Source organism: Eleginops maclovinus, chromosome 8 (assembly GCF_036324505.1).
Source record: "Eleginops maclovinus isolate JMC-PN-2008 ecotype Puerto Natales chromosome 8, JC_Emac_rtc_rv5, whole genome shotgun sequence".
NCBI lineage: Eukaryota > Metazoa > Chordata > Actinopteri > Perciformes > Eleginopidae > Eleginops > Eleginops maclovinus.
In genome coordinates, this window is record NC_086356.1 from 11714953 (window position 1) to 11738483 (window position 23531).

Sequence of the window (23531 nt, forward strand, 5' to 3'; positions counted from 1 at the left end):
TTCAGATGCGGGGTTGGCAAAGATGTATTTTTTTTACTTCCAACATCAACTGAAGGTTTAATTTTGGCCCGTCAAACTCCATTAGTTTATAACAGTCTACAGAAGACAGATACTGTTTTTCTTCAATCTCATTTTAAGGCGCTTTTATAGTGTCCCAGTATGCAAGACATTATTAAAATGTGTGGCACATTTCAAAAGTCAGGAATTAAATGATGAGTCGTCAGTGTGGAGCCACATTTCCACTTGGTTGCCTCCGGTTTACATAAAGAGTCAGCAGGGAGGGAAAAATGGCAACTCCTCCCAAATAAAAGTTTTGTGCAAACCTTCACGCACTATAAGCCCTCTACCCACCTCACCCTGTATCTCCCCACAGTCCTGTGTTCCTGACACTGAGCATCATGACTCCCCTCCGCACCGCTGCACGGCACTGCTCAGTTTGCCTGATTACCATTGAAATTCAACGCTTTATGGTTTGAACAAAATTGTAATAATTCTCTCCTCCTCCCACCCTGACACTGTTGGTTAAATACTGGATCAAGTGTGTCATTTAATGTTCAACAGAGATACGCTGCTGCAGCCAAGGGTGGGGGAAGGATCTGTGTACAATGGAAAACAATTCAGTAAGAGGCCTTAAGAGGGACGTATAAACAATTATTTGCAGCATTATAGTTAAATTAAAACACATAATGTTCAGCAAATAAATATTATATAAGCTAATGTAGACATACAGCATTGGTCAACATCAGCAAACAACCGAAGCTTTTGTTTAAAGGTTCTCAATTTGGTATTAAGATCATTAATATAGCAGAAACAGATCTTTGCTATGTTACCAGTGTAAGGGAGTAATGTCTACCTGAACAAACAAGTTGCCATGTATCCTCTGTGTGTGTCGTTATTCACTTTTCTCCGTGCTTAGTATACGTAGCTAGTCCAGCCTTTGTGCATATGAGTCCTGTGTGTAGCCAGCTAATGGCCGTCACTCTTCACTGTGCTTAACAGGCATTTACAGCTGATATCGCCGTCCTGACCAAGGCTGTTTTTGTGACCATAACGGCAACCCTCCAGTCCCCCCCCCCCCCACAGGTTAATGCTCCTAGCACTTCTTTATCAAACCCAAGCTTAGGAAGGAGAATTAAATCACACAGGCTGTATTCCCAGCTAACAGGTTAGATACCCAGAGAAAGATTAGTATTTCAATTTCCTCTCCCTTTTAATAATTCAGGAGGGGTTTGCAGACCAGTTTTTGACATTAAATACAGATAAGATCTGTTTTTCTTTGTGGCAAAACCGAAATATCAAGAGGAGCAGCAAATACTTATTGCCCTCCTGTTGCAGTAAATTATTGCATATTGCTACTATTGTTGTAATAACCTTCAGTGAAAACTGCAAGGTGGTGCATTTGTATTTCTCCCCCTTACTCTTTATCTCTGGATCTCTTCTGCCTCAGAAGCTAATTTAATGAAATCTATATGTCGACATTTATAGATTTGGTGAATTAAATGATTCATTAAAAGCCTCCTCTTTTAATCAATAGGTTAACATTTTGACTTTGACAACACTTAAACTACTGGTGATGTACTCTGTATTTGCTTTCCTGAAATAAACAAACATAAGCCATCATTAACAGACTATGTTGCTGTTGTCTTCATCATCAAAGAAAAGCAAATAACAGCAGCTCTTAAATGCCTTCGGCGATTAAACTGAGCTGAGTGCAGTGGCATCTGATCGAGTATCAACAAAGCAATCCTTCTCTCTCATAGTCATCTGTTGTGTTTACACCACTAAAGAGAGGTGGAAGAGAAATAAAGACAGCATGGCCTTTAAATATGGTCAGTCTCCATAGTGAGGAATGGACTTATCCTGATTATCTGAGCACAAAAATCCTGATTTTCCCTGTGCAGATGTGTGAATATCAGCACTCAAGATGCAATCATCCTGTTAGACTGTGAAACCTGACTAAAATAAGAACGAGTCAGAAGTTTTGTATGTATATCCAGCCTGTATGTTTGCATAATGTAAACCATTCACACACAAATAAATAAGCGGATCAAATCTTAAAAAGACCAGCTAAATCTATTTAAAATAGCATAGTCTATTTATTGCCTTCATTCCGAAAAGCTGACAGATATCTGGGTGTTTCCTCACTGAAGATTAAGTATAACGTCTGAAACAGCTGGGATGAGACTTGTTCTCACCAGGGGGACAGCAATGCACCCTGGCAAGTTGTGTTGCTCTTGCATCAATGAAAGTGGTGTTCTTAATTTAACCCATTTCAGCAGCAGTGCTGCAGGGCATGCATCTCTGCCACCTCTAAACTAGATTATGCCGTCAAATATGCTTTTAGAGTATTTGATATTCCCCCACATGTGTCAATGTGATTTAGAGCTCCGTGTTTAGATGTGTGTGGTGTGTGTATTGTTTCCTAAAATATTTAGGACACATTTGATATTTTTTCCTTATTATCCATATTGTCCTCCCTTTCCATTATGGTTTACAGCATGTCACTGTCCACGTACTGTTGTATCCAAAAGGCTGCAGTAGGCTGTACAGTTTAAATGTCCTTGATGACTGACTGTCACCTCTCTCAATATCTCTTTTCTCCCTCAAATGTGTTCTGGCCACTAAGTATGAACATCTGGCATCTTACTGTTGACAAGATCATTAAGAGACAGAGTCCTCAATAGATTATGCTCATTTCCTGATTAAGGCTGATGGTAGTTATGGTAATTAGAAAAAATTAATAGCATTCATTTAGAATGTGTGAACTTTAATTTATGTGATCTATATGCAGTATTTAATGTGCAAGAAGATGCATCTGCAGTCATATTTCAGGCGTACTTACTCTATTTAATTTTTCTACAACGTCTTCAAACATGCCTTATAATTTAAATCCCATATACAGAAGTTAAATACCGCCGCTCTGCTACTTAATGGTGTCATAAAACTCTCATTTGTATTTTGCCCTCCAGAGAATTGATACACATTCAAGCTTTAATGTTATATGTAAAGCAGACAAACAGGTGTAAGAGAGAGAAAAGATCAAATGTAAACATCTAAACCATCACATTTCATTTAATACTTCAATATATTGTATACGTATACACAAATACACACACGGCCAGACTCATTACTCTGCTGCAGGAATATAATGATGTTTTAATGTATTCTCAAATAATTGTAGTATCAACTTATAACTCAATAAAGTTGTTTCTGTGTTGTCCAGAAGGGTGTAAATGATCTCTCAACCTATGAATCAGCATCCTTACCGAAGGTCTGACTGAAAGAATGTATCTGAAATTCAAATACTCCAACGCCCCAGCCCTTGTGTCTGGAGAGTGGTCGGAGCAGAAAGAGCAAGTAGCTAGTGGCCAGCGCTAATGGCTAACCTTAAGTCCTTTTCATTCAACCGTAGAGTGATGCATGACAATTCTGAATTACAGCCAGCTATTCCCACTTCTCCCTGCTCAGTGTGATGAATGGCCCCAATTTCGTTCTGGTGAGGAAGTTAGCATCACTTTCATGAAATACAATCAATGGATCTGAAACTAGAGAGCTTTTCGATTAAATGTTTAACACATGGGACTTTATCCATTTCACACATGTGAACAATGTACAATAGAACGGTTATAGCACATATGTTGTTTTTAAGTGTTTGAAATGCCTAGAAAGAGCTGAGCAACGTTGTTTCAGGATTCATTTCTAGCCTTTCTGTGAAAACCGCCTTCATTCAATCTCATTAGATAGCGATCTGAAAATGATAGCTTAATGTAGCAGTTCTGAGGGAAATAATTCTCATAATTAAAGGAAAATAACCACTTAATTACTTTTAGTCACTACTGGTGGTGAATTGCATATCACACTATGGATCATCAAATAGCTTTTGGGCTAAAGCTATTTGATAACATTAACCAGTCCAATGACCTGTCGCCCCTCGTTTGATTAAGCAGACAACTGAATAAGGATCTATCTATACCATAACTGCTTTGGTCATTTACAGTCTATAAAATAGAGGGGGGGAAATGGGTGGATAAAGAAATAAAGATAAGCCTATACATTCAAGCCTCACATGAGTAAAAGTGAAGGTCTTCCAAATGTCAAAACACATAATCCTCAGCTCACCTGTTATCTCTCCAGTTTCTTCCCTGTCTGCATGCTTGAGATTTGTTCGTAAAGGCCTTGATAGCTGGAGAGCAGCTGCTGCTCTGAGGGCATTTATGATTCAAGACTTTGGAGGTTTCACATTTAGCAATGTTAGGCTTTCCAGTCTGATATGTTATTGCTCATGAGATTTTACAATCAAAACAATGGGAAAGCATTCTCTACAAGTTCCAAGCACCCAGAAACCGATGTTATCAAGCCTAGAGCTCTTCCTACAATCTATCAGGCAGAAAAGCTTTGTCACAGTGTTAAAAACGCTTCAAAAACAGTTTTTCCCACTTAACTCCTGCAGCTTTAACAGTTTTAAGTGAAACAGCTAGCTGTTTATTAGAACTGACATTCAGGCTGGCATCCCTATTTCTGTTGTCCTGGCCTCAGTAATAACATTCATGTGTTTCTAATATATTTCACATTGGTAAGCTCTTGCCCAATCCTCCTTTGTATCTCATTTGCCTCCTCTAATTGCTGACTTAATTTCCCTGTCCTGCATTACATAACTGTTATTAAAACCCACCAAATGTGCCTTGAAATGCTTTTGTGACCCATGGTTTATTACCTGGGAAATCTTGTTTATTGCTAGTCCCAGGAACATTGAAGACCCATCAGTTACTGTAGTTTATAATGTATGAAAATGATTTAAATCTTGTCCAGTTTGAACACACAAAACTAGTTTTCTGGCACAGTAAGGTAAAATCAGGTTAACATTAGTGTGAGTGGAGGTCCAACTATATTCAGTGGTGTTATGACAACAACTGATTAAACTGTTAACACTGACCTTAAGTTACATCATAAATGCTTGGGGCTATGGTGACATATACTGCAGATATTACCAATCTGTAAATGTGAACCCTACAGCAGATGAAAAGACTTATTTAGGGTTTGTGTACACTTTAAATATATTCCACTGTGGTTGATAAAAGTGAGATGTCCACTATGAGACTCTCTTTACAGCGTGTCAGTCAGTCAGGTTTATTCTCAAAAACTCTTTGTGTGTTTCCTGATTGATATTTGTGCTCGCAGAATAGCAGAAGTCCTCAGAATATTTCAAATGCAGCATACTTGTTAACCTTGGATAATCGTAGGCCAATTTTTTTTGCAAACTAGCTGAAATGCAATAACACCTATCATTTTTGTGTCATCATGCCTCACACACCCACAATCAATCCCACACAGAAAACACATAAAACACGAAATCTCAGATGAGTCAGAGTAGCCGGCAGTGAAAGTGGTGAACACTGCTCTGCAAACTGCCATATAATTTAAGAGTCTCCTACATTTTAAACCCAGAAAACCATCACATAAACACATCCAAAACAGAAATTATAGCAGCAGGTGCCGCTCTGACAAAAGTGATGTGTTGGTTATTAAAAAACTACACATGTTCAGCATATGGCTGTCTGAAGGTGTAAATTTATTGCTGATTCCAGCCCCAGAAACCCCATCCAATATTCAAATAGGAGCAATTTTTCAAAAATGACAATGAACTGTTAATAGCTTAAATTACTGTGCTTCAATCGCTCTCAAAGAAGATGCATTTTCTGGCATCTAATGTGTCTCTCATTAGGATACAATATAAAACATGACAGGCACAGTTTTAACACGTTAACAAGCTGTGAGTCCAGACGCTCTTCCAAGAGGAGGAATGTACTTCAAAAACGCCTGGATAAGGAATATTGCTTTTCTGAACCCTTTTTCTTTTAAGACAGTAATACACCATCAACACGTCTTCCAGACATAATTGTTTCACATTCAAGCCTTTAGTGTGATGACCTGGCGAAATCAGAACTTACACAGCAGAGCAATGTTTTGAGATGCAATGAAACAGAATATCTCATCAGTGCATTAATGTGAACGACCGCTGTTCTGTGAGTGGGAATTCTGATGAAGCTTTGTTGTGAATATTTTTGCTAACAGACTGTGGATGTCTAGTGCATTCAGAGATTTAAGAGCTAACAGAACATTCCGTTCATTTAGAGATCCTTTGACAGTAGTACTTAAAAAGCATGACACTGTCACGAAAATACCATGAAATCATTTAAAGAGTCTGGTGAAGCATTGAGCGAAACACGTTACTCTTTTCAATATCAATTAAGATCATTGATCATATCTGCACGGATTGAGTCTCCCGTCCCTACCACAAACGGTTAATGTTTAATTCTGTAAGACACTCAATCATATGCTAGCCCTTTATGACAGGGGTGTCCAAACTTGTTTCACTGGGAGCCACATCCAGAAAAACATAAGAAGGGCTGGGCCACTCACTAGAAGTGACCTAAATTGCTAAGTTATAAGTTAGCAAAATCAATCAAATGTAGGTCAATTATGATTGATACTTGAATATGCTTTAAGAATAAAACACCCTACACCACAGCTTTACATAGGGTTTCATTTATTTTGTTGGCAGCTCATTCCTTAAAAGAGAAGCCTCAGATTGCTAGTAAAGGGACATGTGAAGGGTATAGTTCAAGCTTGTTCAGGCTTTTTTCATAACTAAGATGTGTTAGAAAATGTTTTCAACTTTAAATGATGGAATTGATTTGACATTGGGCTTATTAACACATGAATACTGTAATATGTGTTTACATATTTATAAAATAAATACAATACAAGACAAGACAAGCACCATTCATGTGTGGGCCATTTTCCAGTATACTTTGCTGAGGGCCGATTCAAAATGAGGGTGTTAAATAAATAGTACCATAACAGCATACTGCATGCATGTATAACAAAAGCTGAGCCAGCAGGAAAGTTTGTCAAGCATGACCTCTTTTCAACAATCGTTTTTTTTGTTTTACATCCGAGATGGATAATCCTGAACAGTACGCTATTAAGTCTACAAGTTATTAATGCTAATCAAAAATACAATTTTAATAGAGTTCAGGTTTATAGAATGCTTCTGCTGTTGTTGCATTAATGCTCAATTAGAATGTATTATGCCGGTTTAAGTATAATTCAAAAGAAAAAACCTATTCAGAAGTAGTGCTGTATGATAACTCTGGATTTATCAACTTTGGACCCAACGTTTCCCTTCAGATTTCTCTCCAGAATTTGTATGCTCAGGTGAATGCGATGTGTTGCTTCTGAAAATCTAATTATAACTGAGTAATTAAATGTGAGATCAGTAAATATTTCTTATCTGCCTGATCTTCACTGACACACAAACTCTCATTTTAAGGTTCTCTGTTTGAAATGTATCTACTTCTGTTCCTCCTAGCACATGTTTGTAATGTATAACTCTTCTAAATAAAACACATTTCAAGTGAATTGTTACCATTCTTCTCTCCAATGTAAAAGAGACAAATCCCTACACGCTGATTTCTTTTCATTGCTTGCTCACCATGTTGGCTTGGAGAAGGTGTAGACAACTGATGTCTCCTCTGATAAACATTGAGTCCCCTGCCACTCTTTTCCACCTGTCAGTGTGGAGTCTCACCAGGACAGACAAACACATGTGGAGTTTGTGTCTGAAATGAAATAAGCAAACAAAGAGCTAAATAGTGAGACAAGCTGTAAGGACGATTCCAAACTGCCAGATTGCAGCATTATTATCTTTAATCACATGAAGACCTCAACGCTTTTCTGTTTCATTAAATAAGATAATTCCCTCTTTCATAAATGTTTCTATGAATTTCTCAATAATTTTCTCTCCCGTTCTCCTCTCTCATTTTTCCCATCTTTTCACCCTTGGTGCCGCCTCATCCTGATTAAAATGCACATGCTGACCTCTGCGCCTTACTCTCTTCTTCTCTCTCCCTAATTTATGCCTTCCTTCTCACCCTCTCGCCACATCTCCCTCCCACCACCTCTCCTTCTTTCTCTGTCTCTCTTTTCCTGCAGTGTCCTGAGGGGCTGAGGCCAATGAAGGATGGCTCAGGTTGCTATGACTACTCTAGGGGCATTGACTGCACGGATGGCTTCAACGGAGGCTGTGAACAGCTGTGTCTCCAGCAGCTCGTGCCCCTTGAAGATGACCCCAGCTCCAGCAACGTGCTCATGTTTTGCGGGTGAGAATAACTAACAGTGAAAGGTTTCTGCCGGCTCATGGAATTGGCTTTGTGAGTGATATTTCAATCAGGAGACTCTTCCTCAGGCAAATACCCACATAAAGGAAATGAGATATGCAAATGGTATTGTGTAATCAGCAAATACCATCCATATCTGATGAAAGACATGTGCCAAGATGCTATATAATTTGTTGATGTAATAACTTATCCTATTAATATTTCACAATGTCAATTAGTCAAGACTCACAATAATGTACAGGGTTTTTTCTAGAAAAATAAAGTATGAGGGGGCTAACGTTACCTCCACACCCTGCCCACTTTCCGGAGAAAATAATGCATTAGAGTGAAGCAGAAAATAATATTTCTTCATGTCTTGGAGCTGATGATTTACGGTGTTACGGTTACTTTATTTCCTCTACAGAAAAAAGGACAGTTAAAGAAAAGTCCTAGTTCAGAAATCACAGTTTCAGTGTAAGCCTGCTGCCTGCCACACGTCCAACCGGATATCGTTCCTCTATGTATTATTATGTATTCAGAGCTTCGTAAAAAAACTGTGTATTCGACACGATTTTAGTGTTTTTGGAGTAATTGTACAGTTTTTGACAAACTTTCTGGCATCACTTTAACATTTTACGGAAAGCAGGAGGGCACAGCGCCCCTGTTACCCGGTTTAGCCAAACCCCGGCTTTAGTATTACCTGGTTTACTCTGATGGCATTCTTTTACAAATACTTCCATAAATACACATAGTTAAAATGCCAATACAAGTAGAATCTACAATTGAGAAGTTTGGATTTTATTAAATGCAGATAAAAAGTTAAAATATATCTGAAAGATGAAAAATGAGTGCTCAACCTTCTTATCTTTTGCACATTATTCAGCCTAACGGTCACTGTTTGAACGCCCTCTCCCTCACCCCACACATGTTCCACCGTGATGGTACACTGTATGTGGACTAGGAAAAGCTCTTTTGTGCCACTTCCCTAGAACTAAATTGGTTTACATGGCATAGTAATCACTAGGGAGCTGCAATTTGAAAAAGGTTATACCGTGGCCATGATGGCCCAGGAAGCTGATCAACAGCGGTGTCACACTGTGGCATTCTAACTGGTTTTTTTTTTCTATCATGTGGCAAGAAATCATGTCTCACACCATTATTCCAACACTACCTGTTACCAGTTATACGCCAAGAAGGATTGATCAAGCTGCTTGTGCCATGCTTGTCAGTGGAATTTCACGGCAGAAATGTTGTTAGCACGACTGCAGCACTTTTTAAAAATGTTCTCTCTCATTAAATCCGTAATTTTTTAGGGTATTTATACTTCTAATACTAAAACTGTAGTGTAGAAAAATCCAAGAGTAGTGTTGAGATACTGATAACCATGCAGATCTAATAATATTGATAATACCAAGTCACAGCTCACTCGTACACCATTATGGGCCCAGTACAGCAATGATGGCACTATGAATATTAAATATGTAGAGTATATGTTTTACTCACTCCACAATGTGAGATGGCATTTATATTGTTTCTATAACTTTAGACTAAGTTACACAAAGGTTGAACAGGCCACCAACAAATACATTTTTTACATGTTCCTTAACGCCATCAGCACAATTGATTTGCACTCACATTTTTAGTGAGGGACCGTTTGGACAAGGATTTATTTATTTTTGTGCTATCTTGAATATGTATATATTTTTTCCCCCACTTTATTTATGGTGATTTTAAACAGATATCAGATTACATTTTCACAGTTGTATAACGTATAGTTATGTATAACACTAAAAACAGACATCTCTCACGACACGCTACTAGACAGACATCAGGGAAACAATAATCAAATAAATAAATAAACACTGATAAAAAAATAAAAACACAAGACAAAACCAAACAAAACAAAAAATAAAAATAAAAGGGCATCTCATATTCCAACATGAATAGGACAGATCAACAGCACATGGACAATGACAGTATATAACTACAGTTCCAGGCCAGGCAACATACTCACATATTGAGTAAATTGATCCCATGTTTTATGAAATGTATTGATAGAGCCATTCAGGGTACATCTAATCTTCTCCAGTTTTATGTTTTGCATCATATCTCTGATCCATTGACTGTATGTTGGAGGCGTTGAATCCTTCCATTTAAAAAGAATGGCATGCCTAGCCAACAAAGAGGAGAAAGTAATGACCCGTTGCAGGTATGCTGGTGGATCTGAGTCATCTAGGCAAGGTGTAATACCAAAGATGGCCGTTAAAGGGCAAGGCTGGATATTGTAATTATACGTCTGGGAAATTGTATCAAAATAAGAGTTCCAGAACTCAGCAAGCTTTGAACAAGACCACAACATATGACCGATATGTTCACATTCATCCCATGTTGTACAAGATATAGACAGCTTTTCCCTCCTCCTCAGGTGTGTTCAGGAGTACAAACTCTCGGGGGAGGGGCGCTCCTGCCTCCTGCTGTCTGACAACTGTGAGGGACCAAAGTGCCCAAGGCAGGATGTCCACTTCAATGACACCCTGTTTGGAGAGATGCTGCATGGATACAACAACAAAACCCAGCAAGTCAACTTGGGACAGATATTCCAAATGACCTTCAGGTAACTACTATACAGTACACACTGATGCATCCCCATGTTCAGAATTAAGTAATAAATGTGTCTGTTGTAGTTGATGAAGTGTATATTGTTATTAGCTTTACATGAATCTGATTTAGACTCCTGTCTGATCTTATAAATCGTTTTTTATTGGCTTTCTCTTCTTTTGCTTTTTGTCCCATATTTTTTTATTTCTAGTAGTGTAGATTACACTGACAATCCCCCACTGAGACTTGTTGTTTCACATTGTCACTGTTAACATCTTTCTATATCTCCGAAGACATGAGGAGTAATGGTCGTCTTTTATCAGTTTTGCGTTTCAGGAGAGATAGAAAGGATTGAGGGCTCAGTGGAGCCGCTCTTAGAATCCGTAGTCAGGGTTTGCCGTTGGGGTGCCGCATCGGTGTTTGCACAGATGTGTGTACATACTGCATGTGTGTAAGAGAGAGAGAGAGGGAGTGAAAAGGGGATGACAGAGAGAGGATTGAGACTTATCCCATTGCAGCTCTCCCCAAACTGTCAGCGCTCTGAAAACCTGGCTGACTCTGATAAGTCGTATGCCGTTTGTGGTGAAATGCTCCTGTAATCACAGAGGGATGATGAGGGTCTATCTATGCACAAATACAGGAAAACATGCACGGACAATATCTAGCTTTCTGTGTATTTTATTTTCACACAAACACACACACACACACACACACACACACACACACACACACACACACACACACACACACATACACATACACACACTTTATCTCTGCACAGTTTTTCAAGAAGCCATGAAATGCCTTTCATCAGTTCTGCCCTATGGGTCACGATAGCTCTGCTTGGCTAAACACTGCCTGTTTGTGCGTCTGCTGTAGGTCTTCAAGGTCCTCTGTAGTGTTATTGTTTTGATCCAGGATTTTTGAAGCAAAAGTGGCTAACTGGAAACCACTTGCATTGAAAGAGAGAACAAGTTAAAGAGACAAGAGGAAAAATGTATTGCGTTAACTTATCATTAGTAAATGTTGAGTGCACAAAGTAGTAGATATACAGTAATGAGGCTTGGTGGCTGGTTGTAGGGAAAGGGAGCCTGCCAAGAGGAGAGGTAGAGATCCTATGCTTTAGCCCCTTTCTTGTTGTATGTTCCAATGTTATCTACCCAAGTTTTAGTTTTTCCTTTTTAGAAATGTGTGTTACTGATGAGAAAACCTTTTGAGATCCAGATGTGTTTTAGAAATGTACTAAAATGTGGTAACAGTAGTTTCACATAATTCCATTTACTGTGCCATTTGCAGAAAAGTGCATAAAAATGCCTCTACAATTATGTCTGCATTATTCTTTGAAGATACATTTGAGACGCCCTTTTGATGTATTCTTTTTTTTTTTTTAAAGATGGCTTATAAACACTGATCTTGCACAGAGGATAAAATAGTATCTGCATGAGATACATAGACATGTTTTTGTACATTCAAGAGACTGCAACCATTTAGCTGAGCATAGAGTGTGTGTAATAAAGAACTGCACACAGTAAGGTGGGACACTCTGTAGCTAGCACTGCCATAAAGAGCTGAGCACTTAAGGGGGGATTATTTGCTTTGACCACCAAAAAGCTGGTAGCTAAAAGGGGCTTAAAATCCATCTTAAGAGAATTTGTACAAGTGACTGGCACTTCTACAGCCTAATAAGCAAAAAGGAGTAAGAGCCTCTTATTTCCCAAAGGTTCAAGAGGCTCAGCCAGTTGGGGACTTTCTTTTTATACAACAAACAGGGAACAGTTTGAAAAAAAATAAAACAAAGGCACAATGTGAGTATTTGAAACCAGGGGAACCTGACTGTCTTGATTCATTAGCCCTGAAGCAAAAGAGAGCCCGCAGGGTCTTCTGCCCCAAGACTCCAGCTCTGCACACTGGGTTACATCAAACTACGGCCAGTAAAGGGATTTGCACTCAAGCCAGGGGCTCCAGGAGGGTTATATACACACACGACAGGTTTGAACTTAGTCAAACATCTTGGCAGCCCTGAGACTCACAAGACAAGCAGTGATCAAAGCGATGATCACAGCATCTTTATAGCGGTTGAAAAGTCCACAGACTGCATGTTAATTTCACTGTTTATTAACAAACACATTTGGACTCTTTCGGTTTTCAAGACGTCTTGCCTAAAATGTTACTGTTAAAGAATTGTTTTTAATAATAAATCAGCCAGTAAAACAGAGGGTACTACAGTATGTGAGCTCAGTTGTATAACTTCTTTAGGGACTGTCCCTTTGCTCCAGTCTGTTTGGCGAGGCCTCTGTACATCACCAATAATCTAAATGCAAAACAAATTGTCTTTAATAATACCTTAACTGTGGCCAAAATGTTGCCCTATTTGATAAATTGGGTTTTTCATTTGTTAGACTCTAATAAAATGGGGCTTATAAATATGTATTTAAATGTTTGCCCCTCTACTGTCTCAATGTAACTGCAGTCAAAGGCACTCAATAAATATCTTATTAAAAATGCACTACTTCCACCCTCTGAACACCATGTTGAATTTGAGTGCTCTGTTACGGCTGTACTCCCACCCTTTGTCTGGTTTGATAAATTGGTCAGGTAATGTGTCTATTTATCTTCCTAAGAATGTAAATTGGTGCTAGTACCTTGCATTATTTTGTGTGATGCACTTACACTGTCTGATTTCTGTGAAATACAGATGACAAACAAAATGTTCACTTCCCCTTTTTTTTTACATCTGGGCAATTTGCACCTGTTCCTTGGAGCTAGATACATTTCCATACTAATTGCGAGATGGATACTTTGTCGCACTTATCCTGTTCCCTGCAGTTAGAGGTATACTCCGCTGATTACATGCCGACGACAGGCGAAGTGCACTTCCCGGATGATGTGCCTGTTTGGATAAATAACACATGTGTCTGAAGGGTGCAGAGTACATCTGAAATGAAATACAGAAAGCATTTCTGCAAACAGACCTACTATTTTGCAGTTATGGAAGGTGAAAGAAAGGAAATGGGGAAGTAAGAAAAGTGACTTTCTGAATCCATTCTTGAACTTAATACCCCAAAAAAAAGAACAAGATGTATTTTGTATGCATCGCCCGTGTGTTCCCATCTTTGGATTAAGGGCTTGATTAAATGTATTTCACTTAACATTTTGAAAGTGACACTTTTCTCGAGCCATTCATCACTCTAAGTCTAACCAGACAAGCTAAGCACACAGGAGTATTATACTTGACTCCCCGTGCCTCTAATTAAACATGTGTATTACTGCATGTCATCTCTCCAAAGGACTCACTCTGCTTATGAAATCCACTGTGTTCAGTCGAAAGAATGATACCTTTGTCCTCTAAATGACATTCTCCCATATGGTTCTACATCACACTCAGTAGGTACATACACTATATATTTATAGCAATATTACGGTTTTTACTCTCATCATTTCCCTTCAAGTGCCGGCATGAAGTCTTTGATATGCAGATGCAAACCTTATCCTGCACCCCTGCCCCCCTTCAGTCTCTCACCTCCATGGTCTACCAATTATCTTGCTCTCTATCAATCCCTCTTTTTTTTCTCCCTCTCTGTTTCTTCCTCACACACATCCCATTGCCTTGCATCAGCAGTTAGAAGTGAAAAAGTAGATGATTAAGATGAATTGAATGGTTTGAGTCACAGCATCACAGTTTTTTGTCCTAATATGAAACATTACCTGTGATGTATGACTGTATTGCATACATTAAGTTGTAAATCAATCTCACTTTGCCTCCTGAAGCAGATCAGGGGAATGAATTCTGCAAATTGCTGTTATGAAATTACAATGTTATGCAAGCATGCGTTTGTCTGATAAAGTTATTGTATTAATGTGAACGTTATGACTCACAACAATTCCATTAGATCACAACGTCCTTATATGAAGATATGAAGTTCACCCAACACAGAATTTATCTATAGTATTTTCATTTTAAAATGTTAGTGTGTAAAGGCAGTTGCAGCCTAATTGCACGTTTACCCTCTTTTTGACAGCATTTTATATCGTTCAGATATTTTAAAGTATACCAGCCTCTCCCTCCACTTATCAAATCAGTTTGCTGAAAAAATATGTTCCTCTAGGACCATTCTTCGTATGTATAGTCGTTGTTCAATGTAGCCCTTTGTGCTCTGGAAGGAGGTCTGTTGATAATGGCCTGAACAGTAGGTTTTAACAATCTCAAATGAATTAGCATGCAAATGAAAAGAGATGTAAACTGAGACTAGAGAAAATAGCACATAGGCAGCAGTAATGGTATAATTCACTGGAGAGGGACAAACAACCAGACAAAAACAGTACACTGATACACTAATATACTGAATAGTACATAGCAATTTAAATAATTGAGTGGAAGAACAAATACAACAGGCTGATTCCTTCTTGGACAGGCAAATTTGACCTTTTAAAGTACCCAAAGTAAAGGTTCTTTGGAGACCCACATAATTTCAACATTAATTAGTACTTTAATTTCAAAGGGAGACCTGGAGCGCCTTGATATTTGAGAAAATACAGTTTACGCTATATAACCACAATGAATAAAAAAACTGGTTAAAATCAAGCCTTGGGACCTCTGCTGTCATACCTTTCTTGCTCAACCATTTCAACTCTGTCTTCTTTCAAATAAATGCAAAAATGGCAAAAAAAAAAAGAATTCAACAAAGTAAGGGTGACCTGATTCAAAAAGACCAAACAATAATGAATCCCGACCTGACCCTAACAGAGAGAGTAAACATACCCTGACAGCAGCATGATGCAGCATCTAATAAGCAGCAGAAGTAGAAAGAGTAATAATACATATCATCCCTACTGTGCATCACTGCTCACACTCTGTCTCACCTCAGAAAACACATTATTTTCCTACTATCGTCACATGATTGGAGATAAGAGCAAGTCTGCTTGAATCCTTTTGCATATCAAACAACTTGGCAAAGGGACATGAGGCAGGCTTCAAAAGGAGTGAAACCCCAGCTTGTGCATTTAGAATAATGATAATTATATTCCTCTAACATACAACTGCCAATATGCCGATATGCCATTATCCCAGAATGAGAAAAAAACCTTGTTATATGTAAATACGAGATACAATAACTGTAAAAATATGTAAAATTAAGTTCTACATTTCAGTGAAGTTGCTTAGGACTAATATGTAATCGAACACAGAGCCCTGAGGAATCAATCCTGTCCAAACAGTGATATGGTAGGAGTGCAGCGTAGTGAATGACTGTCTGAAGTGCCAACGTTGTCAATCTGATGCCAAAGCAGCTTTTCACGAAAAGGAAAAAGCTTCGGTAATAAAGAAAAGAGACAAAACTGCTTCTGATAGGCGCTCTGTGCTAACTCCTCATCACCGCTCACCTCTCAAACTAAGACGACACCACAACATGAATAATTTGTGTAACTGGCAGCCCACAAGGCTCACAGGCATAAACGCAACCACATCTCTGTGTTCCGTGGTCATTTTAGGTAATTATCTCTTTGGTACGCATGCTGTAGCTTCTTATGGGTAGTTGAGTCAACAAACATATTAAGGCAGTTTTGTTTCCACACACTGTGTATCCACTAGACAATGAGCCAGACTGTTGAGGTGGAGGGTTAAGCAACTCAAGGTTGATGAGAAGGTTCTTAATACTGTGCCTAAAACAGAACATCAAGTTTTGTGTTTACCCTTTCATTCTTTCCTGTGCATATGTTTGTGTGTTGTGAAGATCTGTGGCCAAACAAATGTTTGTTTCTTGGTTCAAATACAAACTTTTCAAAGACATGTAGTCATTAAAGCATATTCAGATACTCAGATAATTATCTTGCATTTCTTTTTAAATATGCTAAATTAAATCTGCCAACCACCCGAGCCTGAATGTTGAAAACTGGGCAGAGTTTAAACATCCACGAGATCCAAGATGTGTATGCATGCATTGCAGTTTCCTTAACCTGCAAAAACAGTTGAAGCTACTTTGGAGGAAGTTTTCTGAAGCTAAGATTACCATAATGATTTCATAAGTGTTAAATATGCCTTGAGTGTATATATTATTTAGACAGCCTGCATTACAAACTGGGGTTATGGCATTTATAATATGTGGGTGTTTACCAGATTGGACGGGTCTTTTGAAAAGATACTATTGAGTGAGATTGTAGGAAGTTTACGACCTTACGTTGACCTATACTGAGACTGAGACCCCTTTTACACCTACACGTATTATACCCTGTATCTGGATAGCATCTGGAAGGAGAAAAGCGTGTTATTCCAGCTGTACTGTAAATGTAGAGTATGTACTGCGATAGTAATGGACGGAGCAGACCCGATGTGGAAGTGGTTGGATCTCAGCCAGGAGTTAATGCAGCCCATATAGTCTGGACCATAGGTCTAGACTCATACTTGGTGACCCCATTATCTTCAAGGCAGTCTTGGAAAAAGCTTCCGACAACCCCTTCCCTGTCTATGTAAAAATAAGTACACTGCTGGATCACGAGCAAGTGTATTATGAATAACAAATAAACGCTCCATGTTCAGAAGTCATTTTGAAACCATAGTAGCATATCGAGATATAGATTGTACATCAATGCCAGGTTTATGGGGGGGGGGGGGGGGTCTGCAGCAGTATTCACTTGATGAGTCTTTGTCCAACTTTATTCTTTTCATGAGAATTATCACTAGATGTGTATGCTACTTCATGCATTTGCAAGCATTTTAATCACTTGTATAGAGTGTTGATGCACTTGTGTTTTGCTTGGATTGTGTGTTACTTTGGACCAAGCTTCTGCAAAATGAATACATGTACATTTCTATTTTTCATATTTCACCAGTTAGTCTGATTTAAAAGGTTGGTGATATTTTACCAACAAACTTTTAAACAAAAAACTGGTATTTTCTTCGCACACTGCAGCAGCTGTCTAGCAGAAGGAGTTTTGCAAAAAAAGATGCATGTGTTCAAGGAGGTTCTTAAACCCTCTAGTGATTCCTCCATCTTTGTGACTTAGTAGACATAAGGTGAGCATGTTTGGGTGATTGCAGAGGCTTTGTATATGTGTGCGCTCAGATTTTATTTTGTGTTTGTGATTATGTGTGTATGTTGTGTTTGCTGGTGTAAATCAGTGTTCATGCATACACAAGTGTGATCATTCCTGAGGCAGTAGCTCCCCGCTCAATAACTCATATGGCAAGGCAGGACCTAATAGACCCGGACCTAATATCAGCTAATGTCAGAGAGGATTATAGCTGACTACCTGCTGTTTGACTGAAGAGAGCGAGCGAGAGAGGTGGATTGGTAGAGGCAGCGATAAGGGTTGAGAAAGAAAAGCGCATAGGAAAAGAAATGGAAAAAGAAAAGGCTAAATCAAAAGAGCAAAGCTGAGCAAAAGTTAGAGAGTGAAACACTAGGAAAAAGTAACGGTGAGAGAAAGGCAAACGAGGAAAAAAACGATAAGAGTAGGGGACCAAATGAGGCTTTTTAAGCATGCTGGACTGTAAGCCAGTAGTCAGACATTGCACATAGTTAAACCATACAATAGGACAACAGGTTAAAGTACAGCCTGCATGCCAGAACTAATGTCACATATTTGTTTTACAACCCTTACAGATTAATATTGAGAGAAAATAGTAAGTTCCCTGATGTTGATCACCTGCTCACTGTTAGCATTTCCCTCAGAAGATCATTTGAACTTCCATTACATGTTATATATCTACTATGTAACCATTCAACCAAGTTCAAACATCCATTACGACTTCACACAAAATGTAATTATCTTTGCTTATAATATGATAGATATATTTCCTATTCTGTCCCTCAGTTTTGTTTTGTTTGTATATTTCGCATGTGAGGTTTATTGTAATGTGCCTTTAAGAGAAGTCTATTGATTTGCGAGAATTACCGCCATCTAGTGGCGTATCGCGGGAGCAGGAAGTGAGTTTGTATTGAAAGCTAGAGTACAGCCGAGTTCTCCGCACATGTCGTTCCTGTGTTGTCGGCCGTTTTCCTCACCTGTTGCACTTAAGAAAGGCATAATGTTTTTACAAATTAAGAAATGGTTTTGCCAGTAAAGCTCAGAAGAATTCCACGAGTGATTACTGAAGCCATTTATGTTTAGCTCGCTGCATAAGCTAAAGCATTCAGTTTAGCCGAGGGCAGAAGAGTAAAAAGGTTGTCTACACATCGAGTGCAGCGTCGGGGTCCTGAAGCAGACATGTCCAACCACGGAGACACTCCTTCGCTCTCCCAACTGGAAGTCAGATCACAGTGCAGCTCAGCTTTATCACGCCAGTCATGTAACTCAACAGCTAGCCTAGCTGCAGCAAAAGCACGAGCCAACGCTGAAGCCGCCAGCACCAGAGCAGAGTACGCCAAACGCCAAATAGACATGGAGGTCGAAAAGGCACGCATCGAGATGGAGAAGACTCGATTGGTGGCTACGATGAACGCCCTGAAGCAAGAGGGAGAGGCCGAAGCAGCGCTCGCAGCAGCAAGGGTCCTGGAGGCTGCATTTGTGGACCAATCAGAGTCCGTGGAGCGGCCAGACGTTCCTGCTACAATAGCCATGGATGCCAGCCTCACTCAAGAATATGTTAAAAACCCACTTTCATAATGACGCTAATATGGAAGACGAGACAAAGCCTGATATAAAACAAGAGTGGGACATGAACAACAACAACGTCAGGCCAAGCACGCCAACAGCAATGACACATGCACGTGAGTACTTACCCAGCTCTCCACCTATCAGGCACCCCAAACGTCCACCATCCCATACGTTCAGCCACATCGGGGCAGACAACACCCCATCTCCAGCATCACGTCAACAAGCTGATGTATCAGACCTCGCTGTGCTCCTCTCACGTCGTGACCTCCTGACAGCAGGACTCAGTGTTTGATAACAGGCCAGAAACCTACATAGCATGGAAATCTATGTTTCGCAACGCTACTGGAGATTTGAACTTGAAATGCTGTGAAGAGCTCGATCTACTTACCAAATGGCTTAGCGGTGAGTCTCTCCAGCATGCCCTGAGAATCAGAGCTGTTCACGTTAGCAACCCGGAAGCAGGTCTTCAACGTTTATGGCAAAGGCTGGACAGAAATTATGGCTCACCAAAAGCCATCGAAGCTTCTCTGTTCAAACGCCTCGAAAGCTTTCCCAAAGCTGGCCCGAAAGACAGTCACCTCCTGCAGGAGCTTGCAGACCTTCTCCTAGAGCTCGAAGCGGCAAAACACGAAGGCTATCTACCAGGCCTCAGCTTCCTAGACACTTCAAGAGGAATAAACCCAATTGTGGAAAAGCTCCCAAGTGGCCTGCAGGAGTCGTGGGTCAGAGAAGGGTCGAGATATAAGAAAGACCACAAAGCTCACTACCCGCCCTTCTCCTTCTTTGTCCAGTTTGTGAACAACCACGCTGAAATGAGAACTGACCCCAGCTTTATGTTACAAAACTGCGGCGCCGCACACCTGAAAGCAGAAAGGCCAATAGTGAGACAAACACGGTTCAAAGTTCCCGTTACAGCAAACAAAACACAGGTCGGTGCAACTAACGACGAACCAACAGCTCCCTCTCTCAACCCCAATAAACAGTGTCCAATACACAAGAAGCCACATTCACTCGCCAAATGTAGAGGGTTTAGAATGAAGACACTGGATGAGAGGAAGGGCCTACTCAAGGAGCTGTCAATCTGCTACAAGTGTCTCTCATCAACAGAGCACAGGGCCAGATACTGTAAAGCTGTTATTCACTGTGTAGAGTGCAACAGTGATTCACACATTTCCGCCATGCATGCAGGGCCACCCCCATGGGCAGATACAGGTCCTAATACTCTACCAGGGGTGCATGGCGGGGAGCCAGATGTCCCAAGCCCCACAGTGACCACATCCAGCTGCACTGAGGTATGTGGACAGGGACTACAGGGAAAGTCTTGTTCTAAAATTTGCCTGGTAAATGTGTACCCCAACTCAGCCCCTCATGAGAAAAGAAAAATGTACGCAATGTTCGATGATCAGAGTAATGTGTCATTGGCCCGTTCCCCCTTTTTTGATTCAACCTACATGGTGAAGCAATCCCATACACAATGAAAACATGCTCTGGCACAGTGAACAGACTTGGGCGCAGAGCTCATGGCTTTGTCATTGAGGGCATAAATAGAAAAGTATCCATGTCACTACCAATACTTACTGAATGCAACCAGATTCCAGACAACAGGCGTGAGATACCTACCCCGGAAGCTGCAGCTGCGCATCCTCATCTATCTCATGTAGCCACACAACTACCGCCACTTGATCCATCAGCTGATATACTTCTCCTGCTGGGCCGTTATGTGATTCAGGCCCACAAGGTTCGCTACCAGGTAAACGGCCCAAACGAAGCACCTTACGCCCAACAGCTTGATCTCGGGTGGGTAATTATCGGAGACGTCTGCCTCTCAGGAGCCCACAGACCCATAGTTAATTCCTACAAGACAAACATACTTGATAATGGCCGCCCCAGTTTTCTCTCTCCCTGTGAAAACAGAATTTACACAAAGGTAAAGTTCACAGAAGACAATCCCCTTTTTGAGAGCACGCAACCCAAAGATGAGCTGAGCAAACGCATCTTTAAACAAACGGCAGATGATGACAAACTGGCTCTCTCTGCAGAAGATGAGACATTTCTGAATGTTATGCACGATGGGTTTGCTAAAGATGAGGCAAATAACTGGGTGGCTCCCCTGCCTTTTCGTCATCCACGACACCGCTTGCCTAACAACAGAGAGCAGGCTCTCACCTGCCTCATGTCACTAAGCAAAACATTAAAGAGAAAGCCGGAGATGAAAGAGCATTACTTGGAATTTATGAAAAAGATATTGAACAAAGGACATGCAGAAAGGGCTCCTCCTCTCAAACCCCACCAAGAATGTTGGTACAGTGTGGAAATGTGTCTCTTAATCAAGTGCTACTTAAAGGCCCAGATCTTAACAACAGTCTTGTAGGTGTGCTTCTCCGTTTCAGAGGTGAGCCATTCGCTGTGATGGCTGACGGGGAGCAGATGTTTCACAACTTTATGGTCAGGGAGGACCATCGCGATTATCTGCGCTTTCTATGGTTCCGTGAGCACGACCTGGATGGAGAAGTGGACGAGTTTCGAATGACAGTTCATGTGTTTGGAAACTGCCCAGTTCTCATTTCGAGTGGAAATCAGTGACAAGCCCTTCACTAAACGCGGCGTAATATCGGTCATCAACAGTTTGTATGACCCACTTGGGTTCGCTGTGCCGGTCAGCATTGAAGGACACTCCATTTTGAGAGAGATCTCCGAGGACATCGCTGAATGGGATACTCTACTACTAAAGGAGAAACAGGACAAGTGGCAACAATGGAAAGACTCTCTAAAGCACCTAGAACAGCTCAAGATCTCCCGTATGTATACAGACATCTCACTGTCCAAAGCACAGAGAAAGGAAATGCATGTTTTCTTTGATGCATCCACAAAAGCAGTCGGGGCCGTCGCCTACCTGAAACTCACAGCTGCTGATGGACACAGTGATGGGGGCTTTCTCCTCGGCAAGGCCAGGCTGGCTCCAAAACCAGACATTAACATTCCCAGGTTGGAGCTCTGTGCCGCTGTGCTGGCTGTAGAAGTGGCAGACATGGTCCAAGAAGAGCTTGACTCTACATTTGATGAGGTAAACTTCTACACCGACTCTAAAGTAGTGCTCGGCTACATTTCCAATGAAAAGAGATGCTTTTATGTGTATGTACATAACCGTGTGGAACGCATCAGGCGCTCCACTCAGCCACACCAATGGCATTATGTGCCCACACATTTAACCTGTCAAAAGGCACGCTCGGAGCTGCAAGGTTTGAAAGATTCTCCAGTTGGACCCGTCTGTTAAAGACCATTGCCAGGCTGTGCCACATCGCCAAATCTTTTAAAGGTGCACCTGAGAGCGCATGCCATGGATGGCACAAGTGTAACAAGAACATCGCTGAAGAACAACTCCAGCAGGCCAAAGCCATCATCATTCGTGCAGTTCAAAGTGAGGTGTATGCAGATGACATCAGACACATCGAACATGGTGAGTCTGTCCCCAAGCGGAGCCCACTTAGCAAACTGAACCCAATCATGGACACTGACACGATTCTCAGAGTTGGCGGCCGGCTAGCTAAAGCTCAACTGACTGCGGACGAAACACACCCCATACTCATCCCCAACAAACACCACGTAACTCGGCTCATAGTCAGGCACTTCCACTCACAAGTGTGCCACCAGGGCAGACACTTTTCGGAAGGCGCAGTCAGAGCTGCAGGGTTTTGGATAGTGGGTGGGAAAAGAGCCATCAGTAGTGTTATCTTTCATTGTGTTACATGTCGCAGATTAAGAGGCAAACGACAAGAACAGATCATGTCAGATCTGCCAGAAGACAGAATGTGCACAGACCCTCCTTTTACATGTGTAGGCCTAGATGTTTTTGGCCCATGGCATGTCACAGTCAGAAAAACTCGTGGAGGTCAAGCAGAAGCTAAGAGATGGGCGGTCATCTTCACATGTATGAGTACTCGTGCCATACACATTGAAGTAATAGAGTCAATGGACACTTCGTCGTTTATCAATGCACTACGACGTTTCTTCGCCATCAGAGGCACTGCCAAGCTGCTCAGATCAGATTGCGGTACAAATTTCATGAGCGCTTGCAGAGAACTTCAAATTGACAAGAGAGGCTGTCACAATGGCAAAATTAACACCTACTGTATCTAGGAGACAGCGGTTGTGAGTGGCAGTTTAATCCCCCACATGCTTCCC

The 23531-nt window shown here is 40.7% G+C and overlaps 1 protein-coding gene across 1 annotated transcript in view; it reads left to right on the forward strand.

The window, feature by feature from the left end:
* LOC134868515 (astrotactin-2-like) overlaps positions 1-23531 on the forward strand; it is a 233974-nt gene that overhangs the window by 139400 nt on the left and 71043 nt on the right. The window contains exons 12-13 of the mRNA XM_063889717.1: positions 7996-8162; positions 10585-10773. Coding sequence (XP_063745787.1) covers positions 7996-8162; positions 10585-10773 — 356 coding nt within the window. The remainder of the gene's footprint in view (positions 1-7995; positions 8163-10584; positions 10774-23531) is intronic.